A 19,321-nucleotide genomic window follows, 5' to 3' on the forward strand; every position below is an offset into this window, starting at 1 on the left:
CATGTGGGTACAATTGCATGATATGCCGAGGGGATACACGTCACATGCAATTCTGGAACAGGCAGGGAATTTTTTGGGCTCTTTTGTTAAGCATGATGAGCGATTTTAAGGGGCGCCATGGCTAACTTTTCACCGTATTCGAGTGTCAATTTCGGTTGATAGGCCGCTTAGAAGGAGGATGAGGTTGATGAAGAGAGATGGGACTACAGCATGGGTCAATTTCAGGTATGAACGGCTGCATAAGTTTTGCTACTTTTGTGGTTGTATGGGGCACTTGCATACTTTCTGCATACACGCTAGGGAGGCTGGAATTCCGGTCGAAAGGTACCTGTACGGTCCGGATATGCGAGCTGGTGGGTCCCGGAGCGCTCCTAGAGCGGTTGGGGATAGCTGGCTCGTGCCGGTTGGCGGGAAACCACGACCACTGGGAGTCAAGCCGCGTGTTGTTGGGTCAGTGGATGGGGGACAGGGAAGTGGGGGTGTCACACCCACGAGTATGTCTGAGGATGAGGTGGTGGTGGCTACGGCGAAGCGTCGTAGGCATGGGACGGAGGGGGGAGAGGATAGTGGAAATGATGAGGTAACAATCGCTGCTGTTTCAAAAAACTTGTCCATGGCGGGAGCTGGTGCCCAGCCCCGCCCATCAGCATGAGTACTTTGAGCTGGAACTGTCGTGGCTTGGGCAATCCATGCACAGTTCGACAGATTGTGGGCCTAGCGTCCAGTAAGAAGCCTGATTTTGTGTTTTTGATGGAGACCAAGGTGCCACGGGTACATGCAGAACGGATCCGTGTTACGCTTGGGTATGAGGGTTTGTTTTATGTTGATAACTATGGATTGAGTGGAGGAATGACGCTTTTTTGGAAGAAGAATAATACGGTAAGACTATTAAGCTACTCGCAAAGTCATATTGATGTGGAAGTAAGCTTGTTTAATAAGTTATGGCGCATGACATGTATCTATGGTATCCCCGAACGAAATAGGCGGGAGGAGACATGGGATTTACTTCGCACTCTGAAGAATAGATCCTTGTTGCCCTGGGTGGTGATAAGGGACTTTAATAATCTTCTATATTAGCCTGAGAAGAAGGGGGGAAATCCGTATCCTAATAGTCTGTTACGAGGTTTCGGAGATGCTGTGGATGACTATGGTTTGATGCAAATGCCAATGAGAGGCCACCAATATACGTGGCAAAAGGGAAGGGGGACGCCGAATTGGATAGAGGAAAGGTTGGACAAGGCTCTAATAACGAATGATTGGGGTCTGATGAATGAGAATGCATGGTTAGAGAACACTCCGGCGGGAGGAGAATGGAGCGCTGCATGGAGATTTGAAGCGCCGTAGGGATGACAACACACATCCAAGTGACATGATCATGGAGGGACATGATACCAATATTACTCCGGCGGGTCTGTTGGTCCAGATCTGCCCAGATCAATGAGTGTATTCAGCTGGAACTACCGGGGGATGGGTAGCGATCGGACAGTTCGAGAACTTCTAGACTTTGTGTCCAGAAAGCGACCCAGCTTCGTTTTCCTTATGGAAACGAAGGCAATGCTATGTCAAGTTGAACGTGTGAGAGTGGAGTTAGGTTTTGAGGGTTTGGTGTGTGTTGAACGGTCAGGTATGAGTGGAGGCCTCGCTTTGTTCTGCCGAGACTCGGAGATGGAAACTTTATTGAGCTATTCACCCAACCACATCGATGTTATGATTACGCTTCCGAATAAACCAGAGTGGAGGTTAACCGGCTTTTATGGCAATCCTGATAGAGCAGATCGCCACTTGTCGTGGGATCTTCTACGACATCTGAAAGGCCAATCACATCTCCCTTGGTGTGTTATAGGCGACTTCAACGAATTATTGTGTCCATCAGAGAAACGAGGTACGCATTCTCATCCCAGGGCCCTAATCGAGGACTTCAACGACGCCTTGGAAGACTACCAGCTTGTCGACATGGGTATGGTGGGCAGTCATTTTACATGGGAGAAGGGGCGTGGTTCTGCGACGTGGGTGGAAGAGCGGCTAGATAGGGCGGTCACGACGACGGACTGGCTGGATATGTTCGAAGAAGCAATGGTATACAACCTATTAACAATGTCTTCGGATCACACTGCTTTACTGCTCGATGTGGAGGCGAGAGCTGTTCGTGCGTCCAAAAGGAGGTTCAAGTTCGAATCTGCCTGGCTTATGGAGGAGGGCTGTCGCAAGGTGGTGGATAATTCATGGCGCTGTTCTTTAGGGAAGAGTTTTCAACAACGCGTGGAGGTGTCTGGACGTCAGTTGTGGTAGTGGGGTGGTGAGCATTTCCGTCGGTTTGGGAATCGCATAAAGCTTCTCCGCAACAGATTGGAGGTTCTTAGGGACTCACGTGTGGCACATGATGTTTCTGAATATATAAATCTTGAAGGGGAACTGCGAGGGTTGCTGCGACAAGAGGAGTTATTTTGGAAGCAACGTTCCAAGCAATTGTGGTTACAACATGGCGATCTCAATACCAAATATTTCCATAAAGCGGCTACATCGCGGGGCCGGAGGAATCTCTTACTACGTATTAAAACGACCAACGGGGAGTGGGTGGAGGGCGAGGGGATGCATAACGAAGTGCTGCGATACTACAATACTATCTTCCGATCGGAAGCCACATCGGCCGACTTATTTCAGCAGGTCCCGAGTCGAATTACTACTGTGATGAACGAGATGCTTCTATAACCTGTTACCATAGCAGAGGTTAAGACGACTTTGCTCTCAATGGCCCCGGAAAAAGCTCCGGGCCCGGATGGTATGTCGCCCGCTTTTTACCAACAGTTTTGGCCTTTGCTAGGCCATGACCTGTTCATTTTCGTTCATAATTGCTTTGTGAGTCGTTCCCCCCCGTAGGGCATAAACGACTCCAACATCATTTTAATTCCCAAAAAAAGGTCCCGGAAAAGGTCTCAGACCTCCGCCCAATTTCTTTATGCAATGTTGCTTACAAGGTTCTCGCGAAGGTGCTAGCCAACCGCTTGAAAGATGTTCTCGAGTCGGTTGTCTCGGCATCTCAAAGTGCCTTTATTCCGGCTAGACTCCTTACTGATAATGTGATTGTTGCTGGGGAGGTAGGTCATTACTTGAGACGGAAATATGCCAGGGTTATGGGCTGGGCTGCTCTAAAGCTCGACATGGCCAAGGCTTACGCCCGGATGGAATGGGGCTTCCTTAAAGGGATGCTAACGGCCTTGGGCTTTGCAGATGATTGGACTGAGCTCCTGATGATGTGCGTGACGTCAGTCCGGTATGCCATTCAGATCAATGGCGATGAGGTAGGGACGGTGCTCCCTACGCGAGGTATTCGCCAGGGGGACCCGTTGTCCCATTATTTGTTCATCCTTTGTGCTGAAGGGCTCTCTATCCTTTTGCAACAGGCGGAAGCCTGCGGAGATATACATGGGATCAGGGTGGCCAGAGGTGCCCCGCCTATCTCGCACCTCTTTTTCGCGGACGACAACTTGTTATTTTTCAGAGCCATGGAGTCTGAAACTCTCTAGATTCGGGAATGCTTGGAGAACTATAGTGCAGCCTCGGGACAGGTAATCAACTCTGACAAATCTAGTGTCATGTTCAGTATGAACACCCCGATATGAGAAACATAGTGTCCACTGCCATGGGGGTTCCTATAACTGCCGATTTGGGGCGTTATCTTGGACTACCCTCAGTATTGGGCCGTAACAAAACGACCACTTTCAAATATATTGCACAGAAGATTCGGGAACGAAATGGGAGTTGGCAACAGAGATTTCTCTCTAGGGCGGGGAAGGAGGTTCTGCTTAAAAGCATTGCCCAAACCTTGCCCATCTTTACCATGTCTATGTTCTTGCTACCGCTTCGGGTCTGTGACTCGATCGAGAAAGTGTTTAATAGATACTGGTGGGGGGGGGGGGAGGGTGGTGGAGTTAACAATAAAGGAATCCATTGGTTAAGCTGGAGCCGCCTTTGTGCACTAAAGGATTAGGGGGGTTTGGGTTTTAAAAAATTGCATGAATTTAATCTGGCGCTTTTGGCGAAACAGGGTTGGCGGTTGTTGATCTATCCCAACTCTTTGGTCAGTCGCATCCTGAAGGCGAAGTACTTCCCAAAATGTGAATTCCTCGATGCTCAGTTAGGTAACAATCCGAGTTACATCTGGAGAAACATCATGGCTGCGCAACCTTTACTGAGATTAGGCACTGCTCGACGAATCGGTGATGGCAAGTCTTCTAAAATCTGGGCTTGGCCCTGGTTGGCTGATTCATCTTCCCCGGAGCTTCACATGCCAATCGTGGATGAACTCAAAGATGCTACGGTGCATGGTCTGATCAACGCGCAGGGTAGCTGGGATGAAGAGGTTCTCCGTGATATTTTTCTAGAGAGCGACTTTTCCAGAATTCTAGCAACGCCAATCTCACCTTTATACGAAGATTCTTGGCGGTGTAAGGGTGACATGAGAGGTATGTATTCTATTCGACAAGGTTATGAGTGGCTTACAAAACCGCAGCAGCATGCCGTTACACAGCCTCTGTTTACCGCTTGGACCAGACTCTAGAAGCTGCCGGTGCCGCCCAAGGTGCGCATGTTCTTATGGCGCTGTGTCCTCGGGATTGCGCCCGTTAAAGAGACCTTGAAGCTCCGACGGCTGTGGATTGGGGGTGGCTGTTCGTTGTGTGATCATCCCTACGAAACTTTGGACCATATTTTATGTGCATGCACTGTTGCACGCAAGCTGTGGGGTGAGGAACTTGGACTGACCGTAAACACCGTGCATGAGTGTCTGGAGACGGTTCTGGGAGCCAACGTCGTTGACCAAGCGATTCACTTAGCAGCGGCGTTCTGGGTATTGTGGTCCGCACGCAATGCCTTCATCTAGAGGAATGAGGTGTGAGTTCGCTCGACATGTTACGCATGCAAATCCTCACTTATCGTGACCTGTGGAAGGCCACGTACAAACGCCCCAGAAATACGCCATTAGTGGATGCTTCCAGTAGTGCTTGGGCTCCGCCTTCGCCTTGGTGGCTCAAGTGCAACGTCGATGCAGCCCTCTTTGCTAACAGGGCAGGTTTTGGTGTAGTCATTCGTAATCACGATGGAAGCTTTGTTGCAGCGCGGAGTGGTTTGATTGGCGCCATACAGGACCCTCTCATGGCTGAAGCGGTTGCAGTGAAAGAGGCACTCACTTGGTTAAAGAGTCGGAGCCTTAATAATGTTATCTTAGAGACGGACTGTTTAAATTTCTCAGTTGTTTTTAATCCGTGTTGTTTAGATTTTTCTTGTGTGGGTTTGATTGTAAAGCAATGTCAATTGCTAGCTAGTGACATCGGGAACATCAAGGTTCACCATGTCAAGCGGTCAGCGAATCACGTGGCTCATGTCTTGGCACGGGCAACGGATTCTGGGTCTGTCCTAGGGTCGTGGGATGTTTGTCTACCCCCTTGTATCTCCGCTTTGTTGATTTAATATATGGTTTGTTCTTTTGCGTTCAAAAAAAATTCTCGTAGAGCTAATTTTTGGCTTCTTTAATTTTGCCTTATAAATTGTAAAGTGTGAGTTTCAAACCTGAAACCTTGGAGTTTATACATCAAGCTTTCATCTATCTCACCTACACAGATTATTGATTATTGTAGCATTCTCCTTGATGTACTTCTTTCTTTCCATAGATGCTTGATCTCCAAGATTACTTCATGCAATTTCGTTTGCTTCTCTTTTCTTCGTATGAGATTATCAGTATGACTTTTTCTTTGAGTTGGGGCGTGTGGGCTTATTTAAGTATACATATCATATGCATACATCTCATTCTTCTTCTTCTTCGTATTTTTCCCCTTTTCTATATTTGTTAATTTTCCTTTCATGATCTATGACACGCCTAGACTTAACAAATAAAATTGGGGATTCTAAAATACAATTTGACATATCAAAATCTATTACAATATATTCCTAACACCTTGCAATGTGGATATGATTACAAAATTGTTCATAATTATGAATATATAATTCAAAATTATAAACATATAGTTCTATAGTTATGATCATATAGTAGAACATAGAGTTGGGATCATAACTATAAAAATATACTTCTGTAATCATGAATATAGAGATTTAATAATTGTGAATATGAAGTTCAAAAATTATGAATATATCTACAATTTTAATAAGAGCCAATAATGTTAGACCACTAACGTGAACTAAAAAAATGTTAGTACTATATGTGTTATAAAAGATTGTACCTTGTGTTCTTTTTATTGTACAACATCCAATTAAATTCCTAATCTATCCTCATTCTTTTTTAATTTGTCAAATAATTTTCGTCAAATTAAACAGCCGCTGTGACATAAAAAAAATTATATAAATTTCATTATTATTGACCAACTTATATGAATTAACAATCTCTCTCTAGATTCTCTCTAGGGTTTTTGCGATTCCTACTAGGGTTTTCCTAGGTTTTCAACGGTGATCGGTTTCTTTCTGTCCGGACGATGGCCGGGGACGTTGCTATGGATGACGAATTGCTTGGGCGTGAGGAGGAGACGAGAGCTATGGATGTACGGAACGGGGGAAGGCTGCCGGATGGAACTGAGTTGCGCCAAACGGAAACTGATTTGCGCCAAAAGGAAATTGATTTGCGCCGAACGGGAGAAGGAGGGATGCGGTGTGTCGGTGGAGGAAGTTCGGCAGGGAAAGAACGCTAGAATAATAGCGTGCTGCATGTGGAGAAAGTGCAACGTGAAAGGGGGGGGAGGAGGTAATAGCGGTGGGCAGTATCGGCCAAGTGTTTTGAATGGGGAAGGTGGCAGTTTTGCATGTGATGGTGTGGGCGGTGTGGATGGAAGGGGGACGGCCAATAGGGGGCAGCGAGGGAGGGAGGAGGGGGGGGGGGGGACAGTACGGCAGCCGGGGGTGGGGGCGGGTGTGGCGGAGTTGACGGATAGGTGGGCGGATTGGGCACTGCTGGAGGAGGAGGGTGCGGTGTTTATGCCGGAAGGGGAGGATGATGGGATTGAGGGAGGCGGGGAAGGTGAGGAGGAGACATGTAGGGTGGTCGAGCATTTTTTTACGCAAAAGTTAATTAAACTGGATTTTATGAGGCAGGTATTAGCGTTAGTTTGGCAGTCGGTGCGTGGGGTACATGTAACGGAGATTCAGAGGGGTTTGTTCTTGTTTGTTTTTTTCCATAAAACAGATATGGACTATGTTCTGAATGGGGGTCCCTGGGCTTTTGAGAATAATGCACTTGTGTGTCGTGAGGTGTTGGACGGGGTGAATCCTGTGGATGTAGAGCTGGATATGATTGACATGTGGGTACAATTGCATGATATGCCGAGGGGATACACGTCACATGCAATTCTGGAACAGGCAGGGAATTTTTTGGGCTCTTTTGTTAAGCATGATGAGCGATTTTAAGGGGCGCCATGGCTAACTTTTCACCGTATTCGAGTGTCAATTTCGGTTGATAGGCCGCTTAGAAGGAGGATGAGGTTGATGAAGAGAGATGGGACTACAGCATGGGTCAATTTCAGGTATGAACGGCTGCATAAGTTTTGCTACTTTTGTGGTTGTATGGGGCACTTGCATACTTTCTGCATACACGCTAGGGAGGCTGGAATTCCGGTCGAAAGGTACCTGTACGGTCCGGATATGCGAGCTGGTGGGTCCCGGAGCGCTCCTAGAGCAGTTGGGGATAGCTGGCTCGTGCCGGTTGGCGGGAAACCACGACCACTGGGAGTCAAGCCGCGTGTTGTTGGGTCAGTGGATGGGGGACAGGGAAGTGGGGGTGTCACACCCACGAGTATGTCTGAGGATGAGGTGGTGGTGGCTACGGCGAAGCGTCGTAGGCATGGGACGGAGGGGGGAGAGGATAGTGGAAATGATGAGGTAACAATCGCTGCTGTTTCAAAAAACTTGTCCATGGCGGGAGCTGGTGCCCAGCCCCGCCCATCAGCATGAGTACTTTGAGCTGGAACTGTCGTGGCTTGGGCAATCCATGCACAGTTCGACAGATTGTGGGCCTAGCGTCCAGTAAGAAGCCTGATTTTGTGTTTTTGATGGAGACCAAGGTGCCACGGGTACATGCAGAACGGATCCGTGTTACGCTTGGGTATGAGGGTTTGTTTTATGTTGATAACTATGGATTGAGTGGAGGAATGACGCTTTTTTGGAAGAAGAATAATACGGTAAGACTATTAAGCTACTCGCAAAGTCATATTGATGTGGAAGTAAGCTTGTTTAATAAGTTCTGGCGCATGACATGTATCTATGGTATCCCCGAACGAAATAGGCGGGAGGAGACATGGGATTTACTTCGCACTCTGAAGAATAGATCCTTGTTGCCCTGGGTGGTGATAAGGGACTTTAATAATCTTCTATATTAGCTTGAGAAGAAGGGGGGAAATCCGTATCCTAATAGTCTGTTACGAGGTTTCGGAGATGCTGTGGATGACTGTGGTTTGATGCAAATGCCAATGAGAGGCCACCAATATACGTGGCAAAAGGGAAGGGGGACGCCGAATTGGATAGAGGAAAGGTTGGACAAGGCTCTAATAACGAATGATTGGGGTCTGATGAATGAGAATGCATGGTTAGAGAACACTCGAACCCGGGCCTCGGATCACTCGATCCTTTTCCTCAGTATTAATGCGATTTGCATGCCAAGGGGAAGGGGGCCGCGGAGATTCAGGTTTGAGATGGCTTGACTGTTAGATGAGGGGTGCAAAGAAGTAGTAGAAACGGCCTGGCAAGAGGGGAAAACGGAGGGATTGCTGCATTGTCAGCAGTTGTGTGGGGAGAAGTTAATGCGGTGGGGGGGAGACCAGTTTCATAAATTCGGAAAACGAATTAACCAGCTACAGCAGAGGCAAGATGCCATACGGAATAGGCGAGATTTGGTGGCGCTAGCCGAGTACCAGCAGATTGAGAATTCCCTGAAACGAATAGAGGCCCAGGAGGATGTGTTCTAGAGGCAGCGAGCCAAGCAGCACTGGCTACGCGGGGCTGACGCAAACACAAAATTCTATCACAGGTATGCCTCTGCACGTAGGAAAAAGAATTTTATTTCTAGTATTAAATGTGATGCTGGTAACTGGGTGGAGGGGGATGATATGCATTCCACTATACTGAATTACTTTGACAATATTTTTGCCTCTAATGGATTGAGCTGTGATGATCCGCTATTTGGGGTCCTAACCCCACGAGTCACGTTAGAACAGAGTATGATGCTAGACCGCCCTTTTGAAACTGATGAGGTTAAAGAGGCTCTTTTTTCAATGTATCCGGATAAGGCACCGGGTCCGGATGGGTTAAACCCGGGTTTCTGCCAGCAGTTTTGGGAGATAGTGGGAGGAGATGTATCTGGCTTTATAACGAATGCGTTGAACTCCTGTGTATTCCCCGAGGGATTAAATGATACTAACATTGTTTTGATCCCTAAGAAAGAGATGCCTGAGACAGTTGCAGGTTTAAGGCCGATTGCGTTGAGTAATGTCATTTACAGAGTTATGGCCAAGATGATAGCAAATAGGATGAAAACACTAATGGGAGGATTAATATCAGAATCCCAGAGTGCTTTTATCCCGGGAAGGCTAATCACTGACAACATCTTGGTAGCGGCAGAGGTGGGGCATTATCTGAATAGAAAGCAATGTGGTGTAGTGGGTTGGAGTGCATTGAAGCTAGATATGTCAAAGGCCTATGACAGAATGGAGTGGAACTTTCTAGAAAGGATGCTGACTGTTATGGGTTTTAGTGAGAAGTGGATAAAGCTCATTATGCTGTGTGTAACGACTGTTAGTTATACTGTAATGGTCAATGGTATAACAGGGGGCGTGTAAAACCAACCAGGGGACTCAGGCAGGGAGACCCTCTCTCTCCGTATCTATTTATTATTTGTGCAGAGGCTCTCTCGATGATATTACAGTATGAACAGTTGGCAGGCTCTATACATGGATGCAGAATAGCAACGGGGGCACCGCCTGTATCACACTTATTTATTGCGGATGATAGTATCCTAAAGCAAATATCCAGGAGGCGGGAGTTATAAGGCAGTGCCTTGCAAGGTATGAGAAATTGTCAGGCCAGGTGGTGAATTATAATATATATAATATATGTTTTAGCAGAAATACCCAGGAGAATGACAGGGCACAGGTAGCGGATTGTCTGGGGGTGGTGCAAGCACCCAATTTTGGGAAATATTTGGGCCTACCTTCCTTTGTAGGGAGAAATAAGAGAGCTGTTTTTTCATATGTGGAGGAGAAGATCAGGCAACGAATTGGTTCGTGGAGTAAAAAGTTACTTTCTCAGGCTGGTAAGGAAGTATTGTTGAAAAGTGTAGCGCAATCTATGCCTACCTATTCAATGAGCGTCTTTTTGTTACCGGAGACAGTTTATCAGTCAATTGAGCGAACTATGAATAAGTATTGGTGGGGGAATGGAAGAGACAGGGGAATACATTGGAAGGCTTGGGACAGGTTGTGCATACCAAAAAAGTATGGTGGTATGGGTTTTAAAGAGCTAAGGGCTTTTAATCTAGCTATGCTGGGAAAACAGGCATGGCGTTTTTTGACGGACCCAGGAACACTCGCAGCTAAAATCTATAAGGCAAGGTATTATCCCACAACCAGTTTTACATATGCAACTATTGGTAATTGCCCACGTTACTGTTGGAGAAGTATAATGGCAGCCCATGCAATGGTAGTCTCAGGGGTGCGAAGGAGGATTGGGAATGGACAGACAACTTTAATATGGGGGCATCCGTGGTTACAAGATAATCCTAGCCCATTGATTCAAACAGAAATGCCAGAGCAATTGAGAGAGGCACAGGTTGCAGGATTAATTGATTTACAGACTCATACCTGGGATCCACATATTTTGTCTGACTTGTTTATTCCTGAGGATGTGGAGCGAATAAATACGATCCCTATTAGTCCTGATTATGAGGACTCATGGTATTGGATGAGTGACCCAAAGGGGACATATACAGTCAAGAATGCCTATAGGCGTATTGTGGGTGACTGAAAATAATCCCACGATTTTCAATAAATGGATTACAATGTGGGAAGTAAAAGTCCCCCCCCAAATGGAAAACTTTCTTGTAGAGAGCTATATGTGACATTTTGCCAACAACCATTAACTTGATATTTAAAAGGGTGGAGGTGGACCCAACATGCCCAATGTGTGGTTTAGATCATGAAGATGTGTTACATGCTTTAGTGCTCTGTGAATATTCTAGACTTGTATGGAATATAACACAATTGCCTATCACTAATATTATTGCAGACTCTTTTACAACATGGCTAAAAGGGGCTATGGCGGTCTTGACGGAGGAGCATACACGGTTGATGGTAGCAATATTATATTATATCTGGAAAGCCCGGAATTCAGCTGTTTGGAAGGGATCAATGACGCGGCCTGCCCAGTTAGCCAGAGCAGCAACCGTAGCGCTACAGGCATACGGCGCTGCCCAGGCCAGCCGTACGGAGCCAGCAGCGGCTTCGGAGCATTTAACTGAACCAAGGGAGGGCGGTCTACGGTGTTATGTGGACGCGGGTTACTGACACGACACAGGCGAGGCTACGTACGGCATGTTGATAATAGCGCCAGATGGCTCTTTTGTGGCAGCAAGGAATGGCAAATTATCGATTTGTTTTTCACTACTTATGGCGGAGGCCCAGGCATACAAGGAAGCACTGTCCTGGTTACTTGAACGGAACAACACATCAGTAATTTTACTCACGGATTGCATGGAATTGACTACGATTATCCGGCACCAACACACACCGATCCATTCGTACGTTGGGGTCACAATTGACCAATGCAGAACACTTATGTCTTTATTTAATCGTATTACTTTGGATTACATCTCTAGACAGGTTAATTTACATGCGCATACTTTAGCTTCGTTAGCTTTTACACAGGATCAAGCTATGTACTGGGATACTATCCCACCTGACGCTATTTCGGCTTTGATTCATTAATACAATCGCAAGATTGACCTTCAAAAAAAAAACAGCTGCTGTGAAGTTTAAGTGGCGGTGGAAATTTTGTAGTTTAGGTGAAATCAGATGGCAATTTCTAACTGCTGTTCTTCTTCAAAGAAATTAGGGCAGCAACCTGCTATTCTCTCTGCGGATTGGGAAGAATTCTCTCAGCTGTCCTTCAATTTTTCATCATTCTGCAGACGCCAGAGAGGTAATATCAAAGTCATATACTGAAAAATTGTTAAATTAAAAAGAAGGTTTTATTTAAAAGTCGATTGTAGTGATTATATATAACATTGAAAATTGGACTTCACACCAAGTGTTTGAGTTATTACCTCAAAGAGAGGCTTCATTGTTGGTGCTTAGTTTGAATACTATTCTAACAATTCTTGATTTTCTTTTCTGATTTTGACTATAGCTGCTTGTGTTATTATTTTATACAAATTGTTGCCCTGAAAAAGTATATGGGCAACTAACAAGTGTTTTTATGGAATTAATTTTGGGCACTAATCCAGTCTGTGTTTTCTGTTTGATTTTTTTTTTTTTTTTTGGATACTATTAGATGTTCGGGATTGCACAATGTAGATTTAATGCACTTTGGATACTATTAGATGTTGTTTTTGCAAAAAAATGTAATTGTTAGTATAATGAAGGCATGAAGCTGATGTTTTGGTGGTTGTTTGGTGACTAATACATTCAGTGAGTGATATTCTTCCATTGTTTCCCTTAATAGATGTGAATTGTGAATTCCACTTTGGACCTAACTGGTTTGTGGTAGTCTATTGTTTAGATGATCTTGAAAGCTGATAGACTGTGAAGAGGTTTTGCATTACCCTGATTTAGTTTTGCATGTTCACGCACACATAGATGTTGACAGGAGACTAAAAGCAATTATGCATGTCATCCTTGAGAATTGTATTTTACCTGTCCTTGTGCAAAGGCTAACGTCTTTTGTTGGCTTAGTGAAGTTATTCTCGAAATTTAGTGAAGAATTTGATGTTGTTTCCCACTTGATGATATATTGGTTGTGTGGATTGGGTGATGTGTCCATGATCCACCATTAGCCTCTTAAAGTTGAAGCTTTTAAAGTGTGATAAATGTACATGCTCTTTCTATGGTCTGCATATTATCAATATCATTATTCTCCTTGTGTTTTATTTTGTTAAACAATTTTGTATATGTATTATGCAGGAAAACGTGCTGGCTGAATCCAGAATGATGATATCCGATTGCCACAAGCGTCTAGAAGCTGCACTGACCTTAAAGGAACCTTGGTACTATATCATTTACCATTTTCTTGTTTAACAATTCGACTAAGATATATGCTAGATATCTTGTGAAATTTTATTTTGTTTGTCAATGGAATCATTGCCTGAAAACCATTCGCCTCTGCCCATTACCCAACAGTGCTGCGCGATGGATCTCCTTACATTTATTTAATAGAATATTAGAAGCATTTCCATTCATTAATTGATTTTGCTGTCAAGTTTCCAGTTTAAATTTTAATAGCTAAGAAGATTTTAGTGGAACTATTAGACAAATTTTCTTATGGATTTTAGCTTTCTGACCAGTTTTATGTATGGTGTTTTCCAGCTTTATTATTTTGTTTGTCTTTGCAATTCCGGTTCACACGACGCAACTTTTAAAGTGTAGACCGGGTAAACCTCGCCTTGTCTTTGATAGTAGCATTTCACTTTTCCAGTTTTCCATGTTTGGTGGTTTTTATCAATGTTTCTGCAGGTAGTGTTGTGCATTTTTTAGTACTGGATCATTTCTTGATAGTTTTAGAATAGTTTTGTTGGTCAAGTTACGATGTCCTTAATGTTGTTTACTCATGATTCCTTTTTAGAGTTGATAAGTTCTGGTCATATTGATGAAGCGTCTTAAGGTTTCTTAATTATGATGAGAAAGAGATTGGCTTTTAAATGTTTAATTACATATGGAAGTGGATGCCTTAGCTTGTTGCATCCGTGTTTGGGAAACAGGAAATGTGCCGAACAACTATTACTCTTAACCAGTAAACAAGTTATGCAATTAGAATAATATGTACTGCTCCTCTTCCAACCCCAAACACTCATGTTTTACATTAAATTAACCTATGACTAACTACATATGCATCATGTAGGGTTTTTAACAGCTAAAAATTTGAACTATCAATAACCGCTTACAAGATGAAGAATAAATAATACAATTGAAGTCTCAATCTTATACACAACAAGGCAAAGACATGGTATCATATACCATAGCATCATTGCACGAATCATTCTCATTCACTACCACCAGTAACCAAGATGTAATAAAGACACAACCAACAAAAAGGAAACTTATCATTGCAAGAATCATTCTCATTCACTACCACCAGTAACCAAGATGCAATAAAAACACAATAACCAACAAAAAGATATAAAGATGGAAAAGATGAAGACAATTTCAAGCCTCAACAATTATATTAACTAACATATTATTTCAAAATTAAAATGAACTTTATTTACCTATTAAATATGTGTGGCAATATGGATTAGTTTGCTATTTAATATCTTATTGAATATCCTATTTGGTGTCACAAAATTTTACAGTTGCAATAGCTATATGTGCCTACATTGTGTTAAACTTATGGTTAAGTTTCCTTGTGTACCGTTCCTATGGGAACAAGAAACAATGTGAATAGTGTTCGAATATTTCTACAATTTAAACGCCACATCCACACTATCCTACTATTACAGATTTTTGCATTTTTCGCGCTTTCATTATTATATGAATACTTTAACCAATTAAAGAACACTAATCTAAAAATACACATTGGACATTGGTCTAATCGCGCAAAGCACGTTTGATAACTAGTAACTTTATAATTATGAACATATAGTTCTGTAATTGTGAATATAGAGTTTAATAGTTATGAATATGAAGTTCAAAAATTATGAATATATAACTTTATAATTATGAACATATAATTTAGTAATTATGAACATAGAACCGTGTCCACCTTGCAAAGTGCACATGGTTCCACAACATAATGATTGTACCATGGACTCGGGTCTCGAGTTCAAAATACACAAGTTACATACTGAATGTTGACAATTTGAATTGTGAACATTTAGTACGTAAATTGTGAACATTTAGTACGTAAAATTGTGAACATTCAATGTATAAATTGTAGCATTTAATTTGTAAATTGTGTATTTTTAAATTTAGATTCACCATGCAAAGTGAACCCAGGTCCACAGAATAATTTGCTCATTCCTACCCTACTCTAACTTAACAAACCAAGGCTAAAATGTATTCCTCAGCATGTTTGAAAGTGAAATAGTAAAGCAATTAATTGGGAATTAACATTGACATTCATTGAATAGGGAATTTTAGTAATCTAGAACACATTGGTAAACACTTATATTTTAAAATATATAAGGTTAAATGTAGTAGGTGGATTTTTTAAATGAATCACACAAAGTGTTGATGGATGGAGTTGTATAAGTTCCATCCATTAGAGACATGGAAACTATTTTATTTGCTCTATCTGTCATGTGATTTCCATCCCAATCAATATAATGCCATGGTTCTGGACAACTCTTTACTCGTATGTCACCACACCCCACATCTTTATTGAGATTATACTTTCCACCTACCCCACAACAAACTGCAAGGGTTGATGTGAATCCTGCACATACATTAACAAATAATATCTAATTAAAAGCCTATTATTTTCTTTAATTCAATCTAAGAAAATTTATACTATTTGTACTTTCAACCAATATTAATGAGATAAAATGAAAAGATAAAAGGAAAATAGAATATAATAGAAAAAATTAAAGATTGTTGTCCGTATGATCCTTCAACATATTAGAAATAAAATAAAAGCTCTGGCCTGTTTGATAATATAGTTAACTTATTAGTCAATTTTAACTTATTTGATTACTATTAGTTGTTTGACTTAGTTAAACAATCAATACAAGTGTTTTATTATTTAATTTTTTGTAACAACTTATTATTCTAAAATATTAATATTCAAAAAGCTAAAAGTAACTTTTTTGATCAGTTTTTGGATAAGTCATTTTGCATGTAATCAGCTATATAAACTAACAACTAATTTATCAAACACTTTTCTACAATCAGCTAATGTTATCAACTAGTCAAACCCGCTAACCCAATTTGCTAACAGCTATTTACCAAACAGCCCGAAAATTTATATTGTAAAATTTAACAAAATATAAATTTAATTACCATATTTTTCGGGATGACGATAAAGCTCCATAGTAGCATTGTAAAAGTCAGCATAGATTATGAGAACATGAGGATTATGATGTTGAATGGTGTTGAGTCGTTGTTGAAGATGTTGATTGTGGTACTCAGACAATTCATTCACCCAAATAAGACAACCAGTATCAGGATCATAATCTTCCTTCTTCTCACTTTCAAATTCTGTGAGGACACTGCCTATACAACCATCTGGTAATATGCCAGGCACCATGATTGTTGTTGCACCAAATTCAATCAAATCCTACATACATTATTTTTGTTTCTTATTAGACTATAATTTATCATTACACAATTAAAAAATCACTTTTTTTTAAAAAAAAAAATTATAATTGTGATTGTGTAAATTAAACTCATGCATCCATATAATAATATATGGTCTTACATTGATAGCTGTGGTAATGACATCAATAACAAGAGGGACATATGATTTTATCTCTTCTACGTCTTTTCCATAGCCCAATGCACGACGATAGTCGTTGCTCCCGAATGGTCCCAACACAAATAGTGAGGTTTTGAGCTTTTCCTTACATTCTGCAACACAATTATCAATTAAAAAAAATTGTTAAAACTATTTATACATGCATAAATTGGTCAATGTCATATTAGGGCATCCACATTAGGTGCTTTTGTTGGTTTTTGCAGATCTTTTTGTCACATGGAAGAGAGAGAGAGGGAATTGGGTCTCCCGACAAAGACCCAAGTTTTTTCAGAATTGTGGGTCCCACAAAATCAGTGAAGACAACCTCCTTTTCGTGTGAGGCGCACAACAGGCGACGTGCACGCGCCAGGCTGGGCGCGTATGTAATTAATGTTTTAATTTTTTTTGTTTTTGTTTGAAGCTTGTTTTTTTTCCTTTTTTTTTTTTGCACATTTTCCTCTCATCTCTCCTATCCAAAAATCCTGACTATAATATAATATCATATCAAACAAAATTATTTCTTCGTTGTAAAGTTGAATAGAAAAATAAACCTTGAAGAAATAATAATAATAATAATAATAATAATAATAATAATAATAATAATAATAATAACCTGATGGTGTGGCACAGAAAATTGGCAACAATTGATTGAGCCATCTCATCTGAACTCTGAGGGAGCAATTTGTATCAACATTAACTATTCCTCTTTCTTCATAGAACGCCGAGTCGACTGCCGCTGCTCCGGCAACCGCGAAATTCACACCTCCGTCAATACTTGACCCGTTTCCGCCGCCATTCATCATAACACTAGCTGATGAAGGCATAAATGGCACTCCATAGTACTCCGCTGAAATATCACAATTTAACATGTAAATTTTTACTTCTTATTTTTTAGGTACAATTGAAGTGTTGAAGGTCGAAATTTTGACATTCTAATCTAAAGTCAAAAGTTGTTACCACTTGACCAAAAAGTTTGGACTAATTTAACATGTAATTTAAAACCCTCCAAACCAAAACTTAATAATAAGATCAATTTCCAGCATGTAGAGTGCTATATATATATATTCGGTTAGTTTTGTTTGAAACTTATGTATATCTTTAACGAAAATATAATATTTTTATATCAGTTAATATTTTCACTGATTCGATGGTGTGACCACCCATTTGGAATGATAATAGAGGTTTTATCACATTATATAATAGTTGGTAATTGGTATTAGTGTATAAAATTTATATATTTTAACACTACAAGAGAAATACTACTATTAGACACAAAATATAAAATTTAAAAATTATATGAAAATGTTAAAGAAAATAAGTGAGAAAGAAAGTTGATTTGAATATAAATAATAAACAATATTGGTAAAATGTAAGTATTGCATTTTCACTAGAAACTAATAACATTGTATATTTGAGATTATTAGCTCATGTAAGACGATTTTATATGAATTTTTGTGATAGTAAATACCTATAAAATCTATGATTAGACGACCATCGGAGCAGCGGCCGGTGGGATGATGAAAGAATGTTTCTCCATAAGGTGGATCGCCCATGTGAGAGTGGTTAGGGTAGAGAAGAACCCTATTTCCCACATCTGTAAGAGAGTCCCCAAATGCAAAGATGGATGTGTAGGGGCAAGCAGCTATGGCTATGGGTTTTGGAATTATGAATAGAAGGAAAAAGGTGGAAATAATTGGTGTGAATTTGAAGGCTAGGGATGGGCAAGCCAATGCCATTGGGATATGTCGTGTGTGGCAACACCAAACATGGAGACTCTTTATATAGGAATTATCTTTTTCTTTTTGGAACTTTTTTATTAAATAAAATTTTATTGAAATTCAAAAAAGATTGTTTTTAACTTTAACATTTGGGATAGGTTAATGTGACCGTAAGATTGAAAATTTGATTCAAACCAAATTCTGGTGAATGATAATAGTGAACTATTGGATGATGCATTTAAATTAAAGAGTTATTATTCTTTCGTTTTTTTTTTTTTTTTTTTTTTTTAATTTATTCAACAGATATGGTATAAACGTTTTACAATTTTGAGCCAAACACAGTTTAGAAATGCAGTTGGCTCTCATCTAAGATGTTTACACCCAATCAATCAAATAATTTGAACCATCTATCCTAAAAAAAAACAAAAAAAAAAAAATAATATTACATGACACGCTACATCAGTGAGACTAATACTAATTGATGCATTGCATCGAGTCAGTGTAAAGTGGTTAGCAAGGAGCCAAGTGTTGAGTTTGGCTCCCTTAGTTTAAAAAATAAAATAAAATAAAATTATTAACGTAGGTCAGGTCAGTCTAATTAATGCAATTTTTTTTTTTTTGAAAATTAATTAATGCAATTTGATTAGACTATATCTTGAATTTTATGAACTTGCTCCTAGGTCCAAGAAAATGTAAATTAAGATATATGATATCAAATTGTACATTTTTGTGTTCAAAGAGTCTAACTTAAATCTATTCAGTTTTTTATTCAATTTGAACGGTTAATTATAGACAACTTAAACTGATTTCTAGCGGGATAACAAAATAAGCTTGAATTTTTTCAAAACTCACATGTGCATAGTTGATGCCACATTTTTTAGTGTCGGGCTAGAATCAGCTTATTGACAACTACCATGGTTGCATGCTGCAACCCCCGGTCAGTCAACCACCGC

At 41.0% G+C, this 19,321-nt stretch overlaps 1 protein-coding gene and 1 long non-coding RNA gene across 2 annotated transcripts in view; one reads left to right on the plus strand and one right to left on the minus strand.

Moving 5' to 3' along the window:
- The window catches only part of LOC109169578 (GDSL esterase/lipase At1g28590-like), a 54,713-nt gene extending 36,300 nt beyond the window's left edge, over window positions 1-18,413 (minus strand). The window contains exons 1-3 of the mRNA XM_019318452.1: window positions 18,119-18,413; window positions 17,264-17,497; window positions 16,615-16,763 (exon numbers count right to left, since the gene is read on the minus strand). Coding sequence (XP_019173997.1) covers window positions 16,615-16,763; window positions 17,264-17,497; window positions 18,119-18,386 — 651 coding nt within the window. The 5' untranslated portion in view covers window positions 18,387-18,413. The remainder of the gene's footprint in view (window positions 1-16,614; window positions 16,764-17,263; window positions 17,498-18,118) is intronic.
- LOC109169580 lies at window positions 12,070-13,445 on the plus strand. Its single transcript, XR_002052270.1, has 2 exons — window positions 12,070-12,186; window positions 13,167-13,445. It is a non-coding gene; the product is annotated as an uncharacterized LOC109169580 (long non-coding RNA).
- Window positions 18,414-19,321: the final 908 nt, after the last annotated feature.

The sequence above is a fragment of the Ipomoea nil genome, unplaced genomic scaffold (assembly GCF_001879475.1).
Source record: "Ipomoea nil cultivar Tokyo-kokei standard unplaced genomic scaffold, Asagao_1.1 scaffold3314, whole genome shotgun sequence".
Taxonomy (NCBI): Eukaryota; Viridiplantae; Streptophyta; class Magnoliopsida; order Solanales; family Convolvulaceae; genus Ipomoea; species Ipomoea nil.